Source organism: Portunus trituberculatus, chromosome 22, assembly GCF_017591435.1.
Source record: "Portunus trituberculatus isolate SZX2019 chromosome 22, ASM1759143v1, whole genome shotgun sequence".
Classification (NCBI taxonomy): Eukaryota; Metazoa; Arthropoda; class Malacostraca; order Decapoda; family Portunidae; genus Portunus; species Portunus trituberculatus.
In genome coordinates, this window is record NC_059276.1 from 3,425,587 (window position 1) to 3,445,287 (window position 19,701).

At 40.5% G+C, this 19,701-nt stretch overlaps 1 protein-coding gene across 1 annotated transcript in view; it reads right to left on the reverse strand.

Moving 5' to 3' along the window:
• Positions 1 to 17,201: 17,201 nt before the first annotated feature.
• LOC123507453 (acetylcholine receptor subunit alpha-like 1) overlaps positions 17,202 to 19,701 on the reverse strand; it is a 151,759-nt gene continuing 149,259 nt past the window's right edge. The window contains exon 6 of the mRNA XM_045260333.1: positions 17,202 to 18,229. Coding sequence (XP_045116268.1) covers positions 18,035 to 18,229 — 195 coding nt within the window. The 3' untranslated portion in view covers positions 17,202 to 18,034. The remainder of the gene's footprint in view (positions 18,230 to 19,701) is intronic.

Genomic DNA, 19,701 nt, shown 5'->3' on the forward strand with positions numbered 1-19,701 from the left:
TCTTACCTTCACCTACTCGAGCGAGCGAGAGAGAGAGAGAGAGAGAGAGAGAGAGAGAGAGAGAGAGAAGTTAACCTCACTTAAAGCAACGACACTTTAAAACATCCTAACTTATAACTTTTAATCTTCTTCATCTTCACCTTCACCTATGTCTTCCTCCCTCGAGTCTTAAGAAATAAAGAAAACCAGGTGAAATATTTAATTAATTACTTATTCACCTGTCGAAGTGAACTCGGAGTGTTGCCAAAATGTATATTATTTCATTTATAGCCACGAGACAAGCCCCGTTGGGATGGTTTGCGATTTATCATATTTCCAAGTCCCATTTTGCATTTTCTCCTCGCGGTGCTTGCTTGCGGGGATGGAGGAGAGGTAGGAGGAAGGAAGAGGGAAGGAGAGAAGCTGGAGGGAAGTTAGGGTACGTGGGAGAAAGAAAAGATATGAGGAAAGAGGAAGAGAACGGAGCAGGGAAAGGTTGAGGAAGAGTAGGAGGGAGATAATTAAGAGAAAAAGGAGTAGGAGGTAAGAGGTAGGAAGAAGAGTAGCTAGAGGCATGTTTGAGAAAGAAGGGAATAGGAGAGAACGAAGAGGGGGAAACATTGACGAAAAATAGGAGGGAGAGAAGAAAAGGATAAATTTGAGGGAACTGAAAAAAATAGAAACGGAGGAAAGAAACTATATAAGGGGAATAGGAAGAAAAAAAAAGATGACTGGAGCGATGAAATAAGAAAAAAGGAAGAGAAAATATCAGTTTGAATACGTATAGGAAATAGTGAAGAAAGAAGGGTGGATAAAAAACTAAACAAAATGAGAGTAAGAAGATGAGAGAGAGAGAGAGAGAGAGAGAGAGAGAGAGAGAGAGAGAGAGAGAGAGAGAGAGAGAGGAGCAAATAATAGTTACAAATATAATCTCGATTTATAAAATATTCTTGAAATGTTCCTAAAATGTACCAGAATTCTCATAAACGTGATTGAAGAACAAAAAAATGAAAACGTAACCAAAGTAGATCAAACATTCAAACGCCCTTCGAAATTTTTGCTCCTGGAATCGTGTCGCAAATATTAACTTACATTATAATACAGTTCTCGTAAATCTAATCTAGCAGAACATGAGCACACGTTAAGATTAATTAGGCAGGTTTGGGTTCTTTAGGCAGAGTTTGCTTCCTTTTTTCTTTTTAAAGGCAAACCGGTAATTTTTAAGTCCTGCAAATGGATCCGTGGAGTCTTTTGCCTCTCATTGCCTTGAAGTTGTGAAGATCCGGCAGCTGGGAAGGGAATGGGCGAGAGAGAGTGAAGGAAGAGTAGGAAGGCAGGGAGGTGGATAGACATGAAAGGAAGGGTGCAGGAAAGGGGGCTAATGGCAGGAGTAAGATATAGGTGGAAAAGAGGAATGGGAGAGGAGAGCAGGCGTAGAGGAAAGCTGAGGGAATAAAGGGAAGAGGAAAAGAGTGGTAGCAGAGGAAAGTTAATGAAAGGAGAAGAAGGAGAACAACGGGGGATTAAAGAGAAGAGGGGGATTAAAGGAAAAAGGAAAGGGTTGTTAGTAAAAGAAGATAAGGGAAGGAGAATAAGGGGAATATAGGAGGAAGTTAATAGTGCAACGATGAAAGAGGGTATATGGAATAGAAAAAAGATATGAAAGGCAAAGAAAAAGGAGATAGGGAAGAAAACAGAGGAAAAGGAAGTTCCGATACAGAGGAAGGTAAAGGAAAGAAGGAATAGAAAGAAAACGAAAGCAAATATATGAGTAAATGAATAATGGAAGGATGGAAGGAAGAGTGTAGAATGAATAGAAAGAATAAGAGAGATAAAGAATAAGGAATAGAGAATAAAAAATAGAGGAAGGAAAATTTTGTGATGGAGGAAAAAAGGGACGAAAAAAATGAAAAAGAAGGAAAGGAAAAAGAAATTAAACTGAATGGCAAAAACCGGAAAAAAATATCAGACTGGCGAAATAGGAAGAAAAAGAAGAACAAGAGGAATGAAAAAATTATAGAAAAAACGGTAAATACGGTAGAAGAATAAAGGATATCACATTAAGAAATCTGGCTTCCTTCCTACCCCCCCCTACCGTCTCTTAGCTGCTCGGGAAGGCCTCTCAAAGTTACCCTCCTTCTAGATAGCAAAGACTGCCCACCACAGCTGCCTCCACCACGCCACTTCTAATGGAGACCTGAAGACGTGTGGAGGAGAGAGAGGTGAAAGGAAAGGAGGGGAAAGATGGGAGGAGAGGAGAGAGGTGATAGAAGGAGAGGGGAGAGGTGGCAGAAGGAAAGAGGAGAGGTGATGGCATGAAAGGGGAGGAATAGGAGGAGACGGAGGAAATGGAGAAGAGGAGAGAGGTGATGGGAAGAGAGGAGAAAGATAAGAGGATATAGCAGAGGGGAAAAATGTAATTGTGAGTCACCAGCAAAGAAATATTAGAGAGAGAGAGAGAGAGAGAGAGAGAGAGAGAGAGAGAGAGAGAGAGAGAGAGAGAGAGTGACAGCTGGTTTCTCTATCTCTCTCTTCTCTGACTTTCTCCCTCTCTCTCGCTCTCCCTCCCTCTCTCCCTCTCCCTCTCTCCCGATCATTACTGAGTTTATGTGAGGGAGTTGAGAACAAGGTAAGGTAAGAATGTATTGGGTTAATTAATCTTGTGCTTCACCTTAGAGGAGGGAAAGGTTGGGAGATTCTTGTTCCTGAGGCTTCATTTTTTTACTCATTCTTTTTAATTCTTACCCATTGTTACCCTTATTTCCATTATCCATTCAGCTTTTTATCTTTTTTTTATTTTTCATTTATTCTTTATTCATTTCTATCTTCATCTGCGTAACTTATTATTATTTGACAGTCCTTCTCTTTCTGTTTCATTTATCATTTCTTTCATTCCTTCACATGTCTTTAGTTTACCATTTGTTCCTTCGTCCTTTCATTCTTTTCCATCAACATCAACATTCCTTCACCTATCTTTTTTTTTTTTTTACGCTTTCATTCAATCATTTTTTCCTTCATCTGTCCATTTGTGTCTTTATCTTTCTTTACATTTCATTATCCTATCTTTCTTTCACTATTCCATCATTTCGCAATTTCTTTCCAGTATTCTCCACAAAGATCATTACCTAACAATCTTATCCTATCTATTCTATCGCATCTAATCTGTCGTACATAAATCACTCACAAGGATAAGTAATAGAGGTGAGTAAGAAAGGGAGAGGAGAAAGTAGAGATGGATACCTGGATCACTTCCCTACTTACCTGCTTACCTGCTTACCTGCTTACCTGTTTACCTGCTTACCTTTTCTCTACTCCCAGGTGAGCCAGTGAGTTAATTAAGCCAATACATTCCTACTTTGCTCTTTACTCCTCTGGGCTAAGTTGGTAATGTGTGGGGGAGAGAGAAGGGAGAGAAGGAGGCCAGAAAAAAAGGCTCATGCTCTCTTTCTGTTTGGTATTTTGATACTTTCATCTTTTCTTTGACTTCAGACGTTTCTAATAATCTGTCTGTCTTTCTATGCTCCTGTTTTGCGTTTATAGCCATTTCCATCTGTTACTTTTTTCACTATTTAGTTGCCTTTACTTTCGTTTTGGTTATAAGAGGCACTATTTTCAGTCAATCTCTTTACTTTCCATTATTATATCCTTCCATTTATTTATTCCTTCATCTCTTTCAACTTTCATTAAATATCTCTTCTCCACTGATTATTGCTGTTGCTCATTCATTAATCAGTAATATTTTCCTTATCATGTTTCAGAAAGTCACAATTTCAGACGGTCTTTATTCCCTAATCACTAATACTTATCTTCATTTTACCCTCAGGAATCGAATATTTTCCTACGTGTTTCCAGGAGTCACTCTTTGAAGCTGTCAGTCACTCTTTAATCACCAATATATTTCCCTCTTCGCGGTTCATGATGAGGTAAATTTTGTCATGTCGTGGAGCGTGTTGACCGCTCATTGTGTGTCCAGGGCTTTGATGTGCTGGCCTTCCTGTTTACCTGCCTGCCTGCTGCCTACCTGCCTGCTTGGTATTCATGGAGCAGCCCCTGATTCTGTTCCTCGTCTCAGCCCGTCAGCCCGTCAGTCAGTCAGGCGGTGTGTTGTTATGTTGAGTTTGCCAGTGTTTAAGTGGTGCAGTCATCCGATGTGTCAGTTTGCAGTGTTGTTTTCAGTTTGTCGGTTAGTGACATGTTTTTCGTTTAATTCAGTTAGTCACGTGGTGAGTTGAATATTGAGTTATGCTTCCCTCCAGTTATTTATTTTCTCAGCCATTTAATCAGTCAGTCAATGCTTATTTCCCAAACACCTCTTCTCTCTCACCCTCTCAATTTCTGCTCTGACTCACACATTTATTCACGATCCCTCTCCTCTCCCTCACATCTCTCCTCACCCATCCTCTTATCCTCTCAGTTCCTGCTCCCTTACTCACACATTCACTCCCTCCCTCCTCCTTTCAAGCCCTCCGTGCATCAGTGGGCAGGAAATCGTGTCAAGTATTGTTAGAGAATCTTGTGTGCCTCCTCGCCTCGCTAACTCTCTGCTCCTTTCCTTCAGCAGCAACCGTCAGTAATGAAAAACAAACAATTGAGACCAGTTCGCCGCTTCTCTCGGTAAATCTTTCTCACCTTGTCTGTCTGAGAGAAAAAGTAAAGGAATGGGAGGGAAGAGAAGGTGGTTATATAATGGAAAGGAAGAGAAGGTAGTTATCTAATGGAAGGGAAGACAAGGTAGTTATCTAATGGAAGGGAAGGAAAGGTACTGTTATCTAATGGAAGGGAAGACAAGGTAGTTATTTAATGGAAGGGAAGGAAAGGTACTGTTATCTAATGGAAGGAAAGACAAGGCAGTTATCTAATGGAAGGGAAGGAAAGGTACTGTTATCTAATGGAAGGGAAAGGGAAAGGGAAATTTTTAGAATGTTCTCGAGTTAAATCCCTCGATACTCAGGACTCTGCTAAATATTCGTCTACACAATTTCTTCCTCTTTTAACATAATTGTGAAGCTACAGGTGTCTTCTAAGTCTCTACGTACTCAAGGACAATCAGTTTCCATAAGTCTACAATTTTTCTTCCCTCCTGTCCATTAACGCTGCTGGAAAACCTTACTCATTCTGTACTGTTGTGTCCTCGCCGTCTCGTCTCCTGGAAGTGTCAGGGCGATGTTTCCTGCTTCTGATGTTGTTTTGTGGAGGTAAACGAGATATTAGGAGTTCCATGCTGACCTCATCCTTTGTCACGTGTTTCTTGGATATCACAGCGACTTTAAAGCTAAATTCCTCATTCCTAGTTTGTTATCTGTTGTGTCATTCTTTCTTCTCTTATCTCTAGTTATGTATTCTACTTTTCTTTTCTTGGTATGTAAGTTTAAAGTGATGTATTGAATCTCTCTCTCTCTCTCTCTCTCTCTCTCTCTCTCTCTCTCTCTCTCTCTCTCTCTCTCTCTCTCTCTCTGTTTCTTAAAAAAATATGGGAGTTTTATTTTCTGTGGTTTTGTGAGGTGTGGTCTTTGATGGGAACCTTGATGGACCTGGGATTTGCTATGAGTCAGATCTCTTGTTTCTCGTTGCCATGCTGATGTGAAGTGTGTCGAGGCTCTGTGGTCTAATGTAATGTTGGTGCGTGTTCCCTTTTACCTGCATCACAAAAGGAGGGTTTTAGAAGTGGCTTTGAGGTTAATTTTCCTTTGTTTTTTTTCATTGCTTGGGTTAGGTTAGTGTTTTGCTTTTAAGGTCCATAACGGAAGGTGGTTTAGTAATGGGCGTGTGAGGGTCAAAACGTCTGCTGCTGTTCTTTTGTTTATTTGATGGTATAATGAATGGAGTTTTATTATTATTATTATTATTGTTATTATTATTATTATTATTATTATTATTATTATTAGTAGTAGTAGTAGTAGTAGTAGTAGTAGTAGTAGTAGTAGTAGTAGTAGTAGTAGTAGAAGTAGTAGCAGTAGTAGTAGCAGTAGTAGTGGTAGCAGTAGTGGTAGTAGTAGTAGTAGTAGTAGTAGTAGTAGTAGTAGTAGTAGTAGTAGTAGTAGTAGAAGTAGTATTCGTAGTAGCAGTACTAGTAAGATGAGGATGAAGAAAAGTATGTTATGTTAGTAATAGTAGTAGTAGTAAGAAAAGAAACAGGGAGAAGACTGAGAAGAATGATAATTGCTGAAAGAAAGTAAGTAGGAATATATAGGTGGGTTACGAGAGAAGGGGAGAAGAGGTTGGGGGTTGGATGATGACGCAACAGGTAAACCAACACGTGACGCAACAAGTAAGGTAACAGGTGACGTGACAAACACAGGGAGAGGAGGTGAGGTAACATGAATTCTGGAGCGTTACTTGAGGTCTGGAGGTTATGAGGATGGTTTTTGGGTTTAAGAGGAAGAAGACGGTGGAGTAAGACATGCATCACCTCTGGAGCAGTTTTAGTATGCATGAGTCTCGTCTGAAGAGCTGCGTGCCTCGTGTCTCTAATTGGGGTGTTTGTCAGGTAGCTTGTCTTCCGCCTTTCCCTCACCTTGCCTTGCCTAAGTTAATCCTCCCTGCTCTCTTTCTTGCTTTCTTACCTACCTATTCCTCATTCTTGTTTATCTTAACTCTCTTGCTTATTTTTCTTATGTTATTTTGTAATTTTAATGTTTTTTCTTGCTTTCTTATTTATCTACTCACTCTCTTATTTATCTTAACTCCCTTGCTTTCTTTCCTGTCTATTCACCTAGCTACTTGATTTTCTTATATTTTGTCTTTTTTTTTTTTTTCTTTCCTGTCTGCTTACCTATTTAATCCCTCTCTCTTATTTTTCTTATTTTGCATTTTTTTGTTTTCTGTTGTCTTTCCTGATTCCTTACCTACCTAATCACTCTCTCTCTTTCTCGTATACTATTCATCTTAACTCTCCTTCTTCCTCTACTGTCTATTTACCTTCTTACATATTTTCCTATATTATTTGGCCTTTTGTAATCTTCGCCTGCTACCTTTCCTGCTCTCTTGCTTACCTATTCACTCTTATTTATCCTACCTCTCCTTTCTTTCCTTTATCTACCTATCTGTTTGTTTTTCTGATGTTATTATGGCTTTTTGTAATCTTCGCCTGTTGCCTTTCCTGCTTTTCTTCTTATCTATTTATTCTCTCTTATTTATCTTAACTCTCCTTCTTTCTCATGTTTATTTACCTACTTATCTATTTTTCTTATATTTTTTGGTCTTTTAATCTTCTCCTGCTCTCTTCTGTCTTCTTAGATATCGACCTATTTTTTTCTATGTTAATTTTTCTCTTGCTCTCTTTCCTGTCTCTTTCTACCTGTCTATTTTTCTTATATTTTTTTGTCTTTTATTAACCTTCTGCTGTTTTCCTTGTCTCTTTTTCTATCTACTCACTCCTTTTATTATATTTGTCTTAACTTTCTCCTGCTCACTTTCCTGTCTCTTCCTACCTACTTACTTTTTTATATTATTTTTTTCGTCCTTTATTAACCTTCTGTTATCTTTCTTGTCCTTTTATCTATTTCTTACACTATATTTGTCTTATACTATATTTGTTGTATAATTTTTGTTGCTCTCTTTACTATCTCTTTTTACATTATTTTTTTGTCCTTTTTTTAACCTTCTACTGTTTTTTCTGTCTTCTTAGCTGTCTACTTATTCTTTTAATACTATTCGTCTCTTTTCTTTACTTTCTCCTTGTCTTTTTCTGTCTGTGTTATTGTCTGTGTATTTACAAACTCCTACGGCTAAGAACAAGTACTTTTATCTATCTCTCTATCCTTCTATCCTTCTTTCTTTCTCTTTCTTCCACAATTTTATCCTTTTCTTCCTTCATTCTTTATTTTGTAAGTTTCCCTTTCTCGTTTCCTTCTAAACTCATTTTGACAATAATTACTTCCCTTCCTCTAATCCTATCTTCAAATTTTCCCTGTTTTTCTTTCCTTTCCTCATTTTCTTTATTCTTCACCTCCTCTAAGTCTCTGGTTTTCCTATTACAAACTTATACAGACAAGAACCGTTTTCCTTCTCTTTTATCATTCTCTCCCTCAATTCTTACCCCATTTCCATCCCTTCCAATCTTCCTTAATTTTCTTTCATCTTTCCTCTATGTCCTCTAAGTCACTCCCATCCCGTGTTCCCGTCCCTACAAATTCAGAGACACGGACAGTTACTTGCCTACACCCAGTTCAAAGTGCAAGATCCACCGCGTTTGTAGGGAAGACCTGAAGCTAAAACTTTCGTATCCTTTAAGATGAGACCGAAACTTTTGTTCTCTCGATCGTCTGGCGAAGGAGAGAGTGTTGGGAAGTTTGTTGATTTGCGTCGGGTCTTAAGGGACTTGATGTGGCGTGTGAGGGGGACTTGGTGTGACGAGAGAGGGATGAGAAGGAGGAGGGAGAAGAGTTGAAATGTGTTGGATAAATTAAACTTGTCTGTCTGTAATTTTTTCTTCCTCTTCTGTGTCCTTTTCTTAATCTAATTTGCATCCCATCTATTCTTTAATTTTTCGTTATTTTTCATGTTGCTTTCCTTTCGTCCTTCTCTTCGTTTCTCTCATCTTTCATTTTGGTTTCATTCCATACTTTTAAAAAAACTGATTTCACTGCATTTCTACCTTTTGTTTTCTTACTTTCCATCCATCTCTTCTTTCAACCTCCTTTCCTTCCACCTTTCTTTCATTTTCCTCATCCATATAAATTTATTATCGCTTCTTCTCCCACCATTCTTTCTTATTCATCTATCTATACATCCATCTATTCAACCATCCGTTTAGTTATGTACATTTCTTGGAGACTGCAATTCTAGTGGGCCTTTTTTTCTAATACATATTTTTCACCCTTGTCAGTTCTCCCTCTTACATAAAAAAAAAACATACCTGCTTATCTATCCGTCTATCCATCTATCTACTCATCAATTGCTACATTTCTCGGCAGGACAGAGGCACGGGGACTGATGAAGCACAAGCCACGTTGGGAATTTGTTAATATATCCCAAGTTGGGCTAAAAACTCAGCGCCAGGAGTGTCTAGGGAGGTGGAAAGTTGTGTTAATAAAAGTTGAGAATGAACAGGATGGCGAGGAGGCGTGTGGGAGATGGTGGTGGTGGTGGTGGTGGTGGTGGCAGCAGCGGAAAGAGACGAAGGGGAGTGAGGGAAGGAAAGAAAGTAGGGTAAAAGGAGGAAAGTACTGTATTTAGAAGTTCGTTTAGTCCTGGGAAGAGGAAGAGGAGGAAGAGGAGGTGGTAGGGAGGGAAAGAAGAGGAAAGAGGAAGGGAAGAAATGAGGGTAAATGGGAAGGAAGTATTTTGTTAAAGAGGTCGTTTATTTGTGGGAAGAGAGAGAGAGGAGGGAAAATAATGAAGGGAAATGAAGAGAAAGGAGTAAGGGAAGAGGAAAGGAATAAAGAAACCAAGAGAAAAAAAGTAAAGTTAAGAAGTTTATGAAAAGTTAGGTTCATGTGGTAAGAGGAGGAGGAGGAGGAGGAGGAGGAGGAGGAGGAGGAGGAGGAGGAGGAGGAGGACGAACACAAATGAACACAAAGAAGAACTAACAGCAGCAGACTTGTTGGAGCTCACCAGACCTTTTACGGTGAATAGAACAACATCTGAATGAATTGTTAATAAAAAAATCTCACACATTGAATACTGAAATATTGTCTTCTACACATCCTTAATTTTCTTCATTTTGTTTGTACTTTCTCTTAAAAATGCAGAAAAAATGGATTAATTGTGGCTTAAAAAATACTTACCAATTTTTTCTTTACTTTGAATATAAGCAAGAATTACGATATTTTCTTAACATTTTCCTTGCTTTTAGGAGGAACTTAGAGGAGCTGGGGGAGAAGAAACTAGTGGTGAAGGAAGGGAAAGAGAGATAAAGGGAAGAGGGAGAGAACGAGACAGGAGACAAAGAAAAAGAAACAATAATTAACCCCATTCAGTACTGGGACACATTTTTGCCTTGAGGTTTGTGTACGATTAGACCATTTTATTTACATTAGCAAGGGTCTATGAAGGTCAGAAGGTTAATGGCCAGAGTCTTCACTATATTAATCCCCTTACAAGTTTCTGAAGCTGTATAAAATCACTAATTAATAAGCAGAATGAATATGGAAGAGCGTTTTGGTACTGAAAGGGTTAAACAAAATGAAAGGAGTAGAGAGCGAAGGAAGAAGGAAGGAAGAAAGGAAGGAAGGAATTAAGGAAGGAAGGAAGGATATTCAGTCCATGATATTTACTTACTTCTACGTTGAAGTCTCCATTAATAAATATGTGTGTGTGTGTGTGTGTGTGTGTGTGTGTGTGTGTGTGTGTGTGTGTGTGTGTGTGTATGTGTGTGTGTAGCACTGGCTTAAGATTCCATAGACTTCATTTTAACTCTTCCTTTCTTCCTATAAGACAAACCAGAGAGAGAGAGAGAGAGAGAGAGAGAGAGAGAGAGAGAGGACGAGTTATGAATAGTTATGAATAGTAATAAGCTCCCCTGTCTCTCTCCTCCCCCCCCCCCAAGGCCATTATGTGGAGGGACGCGTGAAAAACGGAGGCAAACGAGGTGTATTTTAACATCCTTCACTGGTACAAAGGTCTGCCCCCGCCATGCCTTGAAATACTGGCAATGAGAGAGGAAATATAGGCCCAGGAGGGAGGGAAAGTACGCACATTTAATCAAAAGGGAAAATTATTAAGTACTTCCTTCATTTTCCTAATTGAAAAGAAAAAAAATATATGTACTTTTAACGTTTGTATTCCTGTGTTATATTTTGAATTATTAGGACTGATTGGAGAGACTGTATGTATATTTACCTGAGAGAGAGAGAGAGAGAGAGAGAGAGAGAGAGAGAGAGAGAGAGAGAGAGAGAGAGATAGTACTTACTTATAATAACAATAATAGTAATAGTAATAATAATAATAATAATAATAATAATAATAATAATAATAATAATAATAATAATAATAATAGTAGTAGTAGTAGTAATATTAGTAGTAAACATATACCTATACACCTTCATACTCCTATCTACATTTGTATTGCTGATGTTTAGTTTGACAACACACACACATACATACAGACACACATAAAGTCAAACAAAAGCAGTAATATTATAAGGATAAATTATTTTCTGAACACACCGATGAATTATTCTTGTCCTTTGTATTTAAGGTTTTATGTTTTGTTCGCACTACACTTGTTTTTAGACATGCAACCTTGAGAGTGTAAGAATAATGAGGATGAAAAATAAAGTAAAAAAAAAAAAAAAATTAGGACTGAGGAATGAAAAAAAAGATAATCATGAGAATCAGGAAGAAGAGAAGAAGAACAAGAAGAAGAAAAAGAAGAAAAGAAAAGAATAAGAATAAGAATAGGAAGAAGGAAGGAAGGAAAAACCACCTCCTTTTTTTTATTTCAAAGTGGAATGATTAAAATCCAAATTTGTTAGGTAAATAAGAACAAGTATCTTTGTTACCAGAGTATAAGGAACAGGTGAGGACAAGAGACAAAGAGGGTTAGTGAAAGGCGCCTGTTTTTTTAAGGCGATAGATTAGAGAGTGACTTAAGGGACAAATTTTAGGGTGTTTGAGGGAAAGAGACGAATTATCATGAGTGGCAGATAGGAGGAAAAACAAAAGGATTAGTAGAAAGTGCGTCTTTTTGAGTTGTCAGTTTTAAGGTAGGTTAGGTGAAGGAAAGTGAGAGAAAGATTTACTAATGAGAAATAGCTTAGAGGAAAAAAAGAGGAAAATTAATAGATTACAATTTTATTTTTTAAGGTCAATTTTAAGGTAGAGTTATTTAATGAAAAGTCAGATTGGTGAGGAAAAGTGAGGGGAAGCTTTATTACCACGAGGGTGAGGAGGCGAGAGTGGCCTGGTGCTGGTGCTGCTGCTGCTAAGAGAGGGCAGAAAGTACTCCAAAGTAGAAGCTTTATACAAAACAACTTTATTTAGTTCATGTGATACATCAGGGTAAAGTTAAATTATAATGTCTCTTTAAAGCAAGCCATGTGATTTAATAGCAGTGTTTTTAAAAAGTGAGCGTATAATATATTCACTTTGTTTATAACACAAGAGTTAGTACGCAGAGAGGATTTATTAGCGACTCAAAACACACACACACACACACACACACACACACACACACACACACACACACACACACACACACACACACACACACACACACACACACACACACACACACATAAACAAACATAGACACACACACTAGCGGGCGTGAGGGAAGTGCAGGCGGCAACTTTTAGTCAACGCTGAGTGTGTGTATGTCAAAAAACAGATAACCAGAGAGAGAGAGAGAGAGAGAGAGAGAGAGAGAGAGAGAGAGAGAGAGAGAGAGAGAGAGAGAGAGAGAGAGAGAGAAGCAGTCCAAAATAAAGAAAAGCAACACCAATATTACGCAGAATACATACAAAAAAAATAACAATAAAACTACAACAATAGTGAATGATTTTCGACCACTACGGAAACACAAGAAAAGAAAAACTGACATAGAAAACGAGAAGAGAAGAGATGCATTAATAAAGAAATATTGCGCACATTACAAAACGCATTTCTGAGAGGGAAAAAGGACAAGTTTACTTAAGTTCTGGCTGGGAAGTTAGGAGAGAGATGCCTGAGTGATTGGATGAAGGGAAGGAAAGCGAGACAAGAGAGAGGGAACAGGAGGGAAGATAAATATGGGTTGGAAGTAAAAAAAAAAAAAAGAGGAAGGAAAAGCGAAGGAAGGAAGGGGATTAATTAAAGTAAACGGTATTTTTAGAATGAAATGAAGGAAAGTGAATTCTGGATGTAAAGGCGGAAGGCAAATTGAAGGAAGGGACTGGAAGAAAGTGAAAAATATGCATGGAAAGAGGAACGTGCAAAAAGAGAGAAAGGAAAATAAGAAATGAAGGATAGAGAACAGAAAGTATCAAAGTGACAGAGAAGGAAGGAGACAGAGAAGGAAGAAGAAACGAGAGAAACCAAGAAAAAAAAAACAATGATTTAATAAAAAAAAGTTTGAAGAGAATAGAATGATGAAAGAAAATGAAGAATAAAAGTTAAGAAGGCAGGGAAATGTATATGAAGAAAGTTGGCAATGGAGAAAAACGAAAGAATTTAAGGAGAGAAAAGGAAGTTATATAGTGGAAGGGATGGAGGAAAGGGAAGGTAACTTTAGCGCATAGGGAGGAAATAAGTTAAGGAAAGTTGGATGAAAGGGAAAAGAGCAGGGAAGGAAGAGGAGGTCGGATGGAGGAAAACTTTACAGAAATGAGAAAAAAAACAAGAAAAAATGGCATGAAAGAGAATGTGATAAAGATGACAGGAAGGATAAAGGGCGTGGAGGGAGAAATGGAGGACGTAGAGGGCGTGGGGAAGAAAGCTTGACGACACAGAGATGAGAAAAAAACACTTAGACACAAGTGACAACATCGCGACGCTGCGCCCACGCCCCTTGGCCCCCGCCCCGGCACACGCCCGCACGCCCACCACAACGGAAGGTGAACTAGGCTTAACTCTAAAGTACCACGCTTCTAAGTAGCTACAAAGGAACGTTCGTGAATAAAGTACCCCGCCACTGCCTCTGTACATTGTGGCGTCTAGGAGTGGAGCATGCTTGTGTTTCTTGAGTCTGGTGAGGACGCGAGTCTGGGGCACCGGGGAACACTGGGAACACTGTGTTTGCTTGGTGTTGCTGCCAAAATACTGAAAAAAAATTAAAAATGACCTAAAATAAGTGTTTGAAGAATAATCTAAAACTTTATCTTTTTTCGTGGATTAGGTAATGTGCTGGTGAGTGAGTGGGTTGGTGAGTGGGTGTGTGTGGGCGTTGTGGGCGCGGGTGGGCGGGGGCCATGCGGGCTGCGGGCGGGAAGCAGTGTCTCACATCTACACAGGTGTGAGGAGCCACCCACGACACTTAGGTTCACGGTACTTAGTGGTAGTAATCCCTTAGTAGACACCTCCTGTGTGCTTTGGAAGACTGGAATAAACTGCCGGGCATTTGACTCTTTATTTAGAAATATTTCTCTTTTTTATTATTGTTTTGCCTCAAAGATGGACAAGTTCAGAGCACTTTTTGTTTGTTTATCCTCTTAAGTTATCGTGGCTCGAGTCAGTGGCGTGTTGTGTTGTGTTGTCCTTCCTCTTAGTCCTGAGCAGCGAGGTGTCCTTCAAGTCCTTCAAGTCCTTCAGGAGTCCAGGGCGCGCCTTCTTCTCTCTCGCCTTCAGGAATAGTAGCTTTTTTCCCTTGATCTGACGAAGGATTTGCTGATTCTTAAGCCAGCACTTTTTGAGTATTGTAAGAAAATATAGAGTCGTTCTGATTATTCTTTTGGACGAAACAATACGCTAGAGATTTTGCATCGAGGTGACAAATTTGATAGATAGAAACGTTACTTCACGGATACGGCTTTAAACATTAACATTCTGGCTTAACATCACCGCCCTTACATTGAAGAGAACAGAACAAACAGACAGTCTTATTATCCGGGGAATAACCAACAGCAACTCAACACGGTGACGGTGATTTAGACAGGGAAACACTGCTGCCACAAGTGTTCGCGTCACGGCTCAGACAAACACTGGATATCCTCGCTCGGGTCACGAACCTTCACGCTTAGTCACTCCTTTTCGTCACGCTTCTTGTTCACCTTCACTTTCCGCAGACGGAGGGACGTGGCTCAGCTTTTCACCTGGTTGTTCGTTGTGTATAAAACTTGCAGTATAAAACACCGAGATTGGGGAGCCCAGCCAGCGGGGAGGGGAAGGGGAGCCGCCTCAGGGAGAAATCCACCACCATGCACACCTTGCCTTTAGAGGAGCGGCCCGAGGTACAGCGGCCGGAGGAGATACGAGGGAGAACTTTGCACTTGAGTAAGCCACGTTTCTAAGCTACGTCTTGCAAGCTTCATGACTCTATCGTAGCTATGGCGTGAGAAATGTACCGGAGGGAGGTGAAGGGCGTGAAAGGGGTGTGACAGGGGCGTGACAGGGTGACAGGCGTGACAGGTGATGGGGGTGCGCCGGGCTGCTACACAAGCCGGATATAGCTGCCTTCTCCCCGTGGCTCGGCCCCCAGGGTAGAGATAGACATGATAAGTTATGGGAGGGTCTATGTACAAACACTGAAATCTATAAACAACACTTCAACTCTTGTAATATATATCTATGTTATTTTTTTTCTTCTTGTCTTTATACACGTATGTACAGAGCAAACCTTGTGTGAGTGAGCAACAGGGCATCATGGGAGGCTGACGCTACACCTCCGCCATCTTTGCACTCCTTCTCCTCCTTCTCCTCCTCCTCCTTCTATATCTTCATTATTATCTTTACATTTCTTATCTACCTTTTGTTTTTTCTTCCTTCCCTTCCTTTCTCCTTCTCCACCTCTTAATACTTATATTTTTCTTTTAACATCTATTTTTCTTGTGTCTTCTTACTCCTTTTCCTAACACCATCTCCTCCTCGTCTTCTTCTCCCACCTACTCCTCCATCTCACCTGCTCCTCCTCCTTCTCCTCCTCTTCCTTCTCCTCCCCCTCTTCTACCTCCTCCTTCTCCTCCTTCTCCTCCTCCTCTTCCTCCTCCTTCTCCTCCTCCTCTGTCCACACACCACGTCTGTACATTATTATTATTATTGTTATTATTATTATTATGCTTTAGGTTTATATTGTTCTGAGAAACTAGACAAAGCTAGAAAATGAATGAAAAGAAAGCATTATTTTGTGTACATGAGCGCTTTAGAAAACCACTAGACACGCACGCACACACGCACGCACACGCACGCAGAAACTCGACGGTGTGAAAAATGATTAAACAACGTGACAGAAGTTGAGAAAGACAGGAGCCAACAACTGCAGCAGCAACAACTACAACAACAACAACTGCGCCATAGAGAATCACTCGTGTCTGACTAAAATGTAAAATAGATCAGTCATTTATATAATTTTTTTTTCTTCTCATTTTCATATTTTTTTTTCTCTACATTTGTACCGTCTTCACATTCACCGCCCTTGACATACATTCACACACTCGTGGCCTCGCTTTGTGTTGGGGTCAGGTGTAGACAAGTGACTGGGAGCTACACAGGTTTGCAACACGTCTCGAATGCCTACAAAAATAGTACTTGCTTTAATGGGAGAAGGGGAGAGGGGGTAGTGTTGTTACCGGGGTGGTGGTGACTGCAGTGGCTTGTATTCTTAAACGTCTTGTTCTCTCGTCTATTTTCAAAGGGCACGTGACTGTTAAGATTCTTTGCATTCCCTATCGGTGGTGTTGTGTCACTCTCAAGGGAACACTGCTGAATGATTCGTACAACAACTATTGAAAGTAACAGAGAGGGTCAATGTTAAATCATCACTACATAAATCCCAGAATGAGTCAAAGCAGAGCGTGTTGCAACTGAAAGGTTGACGCAAGTACTGAACAGCTGCCACTGGATCCCGCTGAGAGTAGCTGAGAGGAGATGAGGAAACGTTTAAGAATACTCGCCGGTGTGTGGTGTTGGTGGATTACCGTGTGGCGGGTCACCAAACTGACTGACTGGATACCGTGATAGCTGGTCGCTACACTGCCTGCCTGACTAGTGAGTTAGTTAGGTTAGGCTTTGTGAACCAACCGCCTCCAGGGAGGAGCTGCCAGGGATAGTGAGGACTCAGGGAGGGGACTTAGCCGCCCCTCGCCCCGCCGCGGCTCAGAACGCGTGGCGCCTCGGCGGGTCTCGTCCCCCTCACACAGCTAGAAAAGCAGCAGTAGCAGTAGCAGCGCAGCGGCAGCAGTAGTATCAGCAGTAGCAACAGCAGCAGGGCAGTAGGGGGGGAGGGAGGGACGCAGCAGGCGCCCCTCAGCCTCTTCGGGGAGCGGGAAGCGGCTGCGGCGAGGCGAGGGTGACCACCGCCAGGCCGACATTGTACTGAAGGGAGTGTTGCTGGGCCGCGGCAGCCTTCCCCGGCAGCTCCTGACTCCGGTGCTGCTGGTGACTGTCCGTGTGTGTGTGTGTGTGTGTGTGTGTGTGTGTGTGTGTGTGTGTGTGTGTGTGTGTGTGTGTGTGTGTGTGTGTAGGGAAGCCGAGGAGGAGATGGCGGGCGTCGGAGTAAACAAAGGAGGACATGGACTATTTACTCCCTGTATTTCATAACCAGCTATGTATGTATGTATGTATGTATTAATGAATTACCGTTATTCGAAGCGTCTCATGCTTTTTGGAATATTATATGCTACTTTCCTGCGAGGGAAGAACTGTAACAGAGAGAGAGAGAGAGAGAGAGAGAGAGAGAGAGAGAGAGAGAGAGAGAGAGAGAGAGAGAGAGAGAGAGAGAGAATATCAAGTCGCCTTAAACGACTCACCTGAACTTAAAATCCCTCGATACCTAGAGATGCAAGAGAAAGGAAGGTGATAAGAAGAGAAGAAGAAGAGGAAGAAGAAGAAGAAGAAGCCTTACAGACACCCACGCACCTCGCCTCTCAGGACAAGATGGCGGCGTCGGCGGCTGAAACAATTGAACCACATCATCTACGTAACATACAAAAATAAATGCTGAACGTAAACTCTAGCAGCTAATATGTTTTGTTCGAGATTTTGAGCATTATATTTCCCCTTTCCTCCAGTTGGCGGCGTGCATTCCAGCCTGCGCCGCGCCTGCCTGCCGTCACGCGCGGCCAGACACACCGGCACACGCGCGTCACGTTCACGCCAACACGTTCACCTGTGACAACAATTAACACTTCGCTAGTCTTGCATCGCGGGCACCACACGCCGCGCGCATCGGAACCCTCTTCACTTGTCTGTCTTAAACGCAGACCAAGTGACTGTTGAGTGTTAATATGAATGTCTATATATAACCTTTTACGTCTCGGTTCAACTGTTTATCTCTCTTTTTTATTATTTATTTTCTCCCCACGAGTTTGTTGTACTTAATGAACCATCACCAACACAATGATCGCTCAAGCACCACACATCATAACCATCATCATCAGCATCATTCACGAAACGTCTTCACGAAAACCCCCTGTCAGAAACTTTCTCCCGGATGGCGGTACAAAAAACAACGCCGCGATATAAGAACTACAACAGCTAGCCATTATTCCTCGGGGCCCATGATGTCCCTGCGCCGCTGAGCCACCTTGGACAGCTGGATGTCGATGGGCAGGGTGGTGTCATAGAGGGAAGGCGCCCGGAAGATAATGCCGCAGGTTCCCAAGACACACGCCACCATGAAGATCCACAGGAAGAGGCGATCCAGCACCATTGCCACATACCGCCAGTCATCCTCGATCTGCGGGAAGAGGAGGAAGGGAGCCGCTGTAGCTTATGAGTCAAAGAGAGAAAGAGTACAAGACAGACTGACTTAAATACTTCAATAGTGTGACATATTTTTACCTTGAGATATGTATACAATTAGACCATTTTATTTACATTAGGAAGGGTCTTTGGAGGTCAGAAGATCAATGGCCAGAATCTTCACTATTTTAATCCCCTACATGAGTTTCTGAAGCTGTTTAAAATCACCAAATAGTAAGCAGAATGAATATGGAAATGCGCCACGGTACTGAAGGGATTAAAGACGATCAGTAGACTAAAGAAATGTGGAAATATAGGAAAGATAGAAATGAGATACCAGATAACTAGTGGCTGGAAAATACAAAATAAAAGGGAAGTTACGAGATTGAGAAGAGATAGATTGACGAAAAGAGAAAATATCAGGAGAAAATGGGGTTTAAGGGAGACAGCGGGGGGAATCTTGCCGGAAAAAAAAAACCGAGGAAATAAAAGGAAGATTGAGAGATTGAGGAAGAAATAGATTGACAGGAGACGGAGGAAAGAAGTGAGGAAAATTTGAGAGAGCAGAAGACGGACAGGATGCAGCTGAGGGGAGACAAGTGAGAGAGTAAATTGACAGGAGGAGAAGGAAAAAAAAAGACGATATTAAGAGGAAAAAAAAGAAGAAAAATAGATAAGACAAAGGAATGGTGGAAGAGTCGACACAAGTAACGGACGAGTGGAGGAGAAAGACACGTGAATGAATAGGAAGAATGAAGGACGAAAAAACGATATTAGAAAAGAAACATGAAAATAAAAGCGAAATATGACAAAGGAACGATGAAAGAACAGGAAACATAAGTAATGAAATGGTGAAAGAGAGATACTGAAATGAATTGGAAGGAAAAATTTGCTAAAAATAACGATAAAAGAAAAGTGAAGAAAAATAGAGATAGACAAAGAAATGATGGAAGAAAACGTGGCATAAGTAAAAAAAAAGAGTAGACAGAAGAAGCTGAAGTACTGAAAAATTTATTGGAAGGAAGAGAAGTGAAAAAAAGACGATAATAAGAGGAAAATGAAAAAAAAATAGATATAAACAAAAGAACTGGTAGAAGAATAGGCGACATGAAAAAGAGTAGATGGGAGAGACAACAATGTTAAAAGAAAAACACTGAAATAAATCAAGAAGAAAGAGAAGTGAAAAAAAGACGATGATAAGAGAAAAATGACGGAAAAATGGAGATAAACAAGAGAATGATGGCAGAACAAGCGACATAATGAAAGAAAGAGTAGATAGGAGAAACTAGAGTACTGAAAAATCAAATAAAAGAAAGAGAAGTGCAAAAAAGACGATAAAAGAGAAAAATAAAGAAAAATAGCGATAAACAAAGAAATGGAAGAAGAACAAGCGACACAAGAAAGAGGACATGGAAGAAACTAGAATATTAAAAGAAAAACACTGAAATAAATTAAGAAAGAAGATAA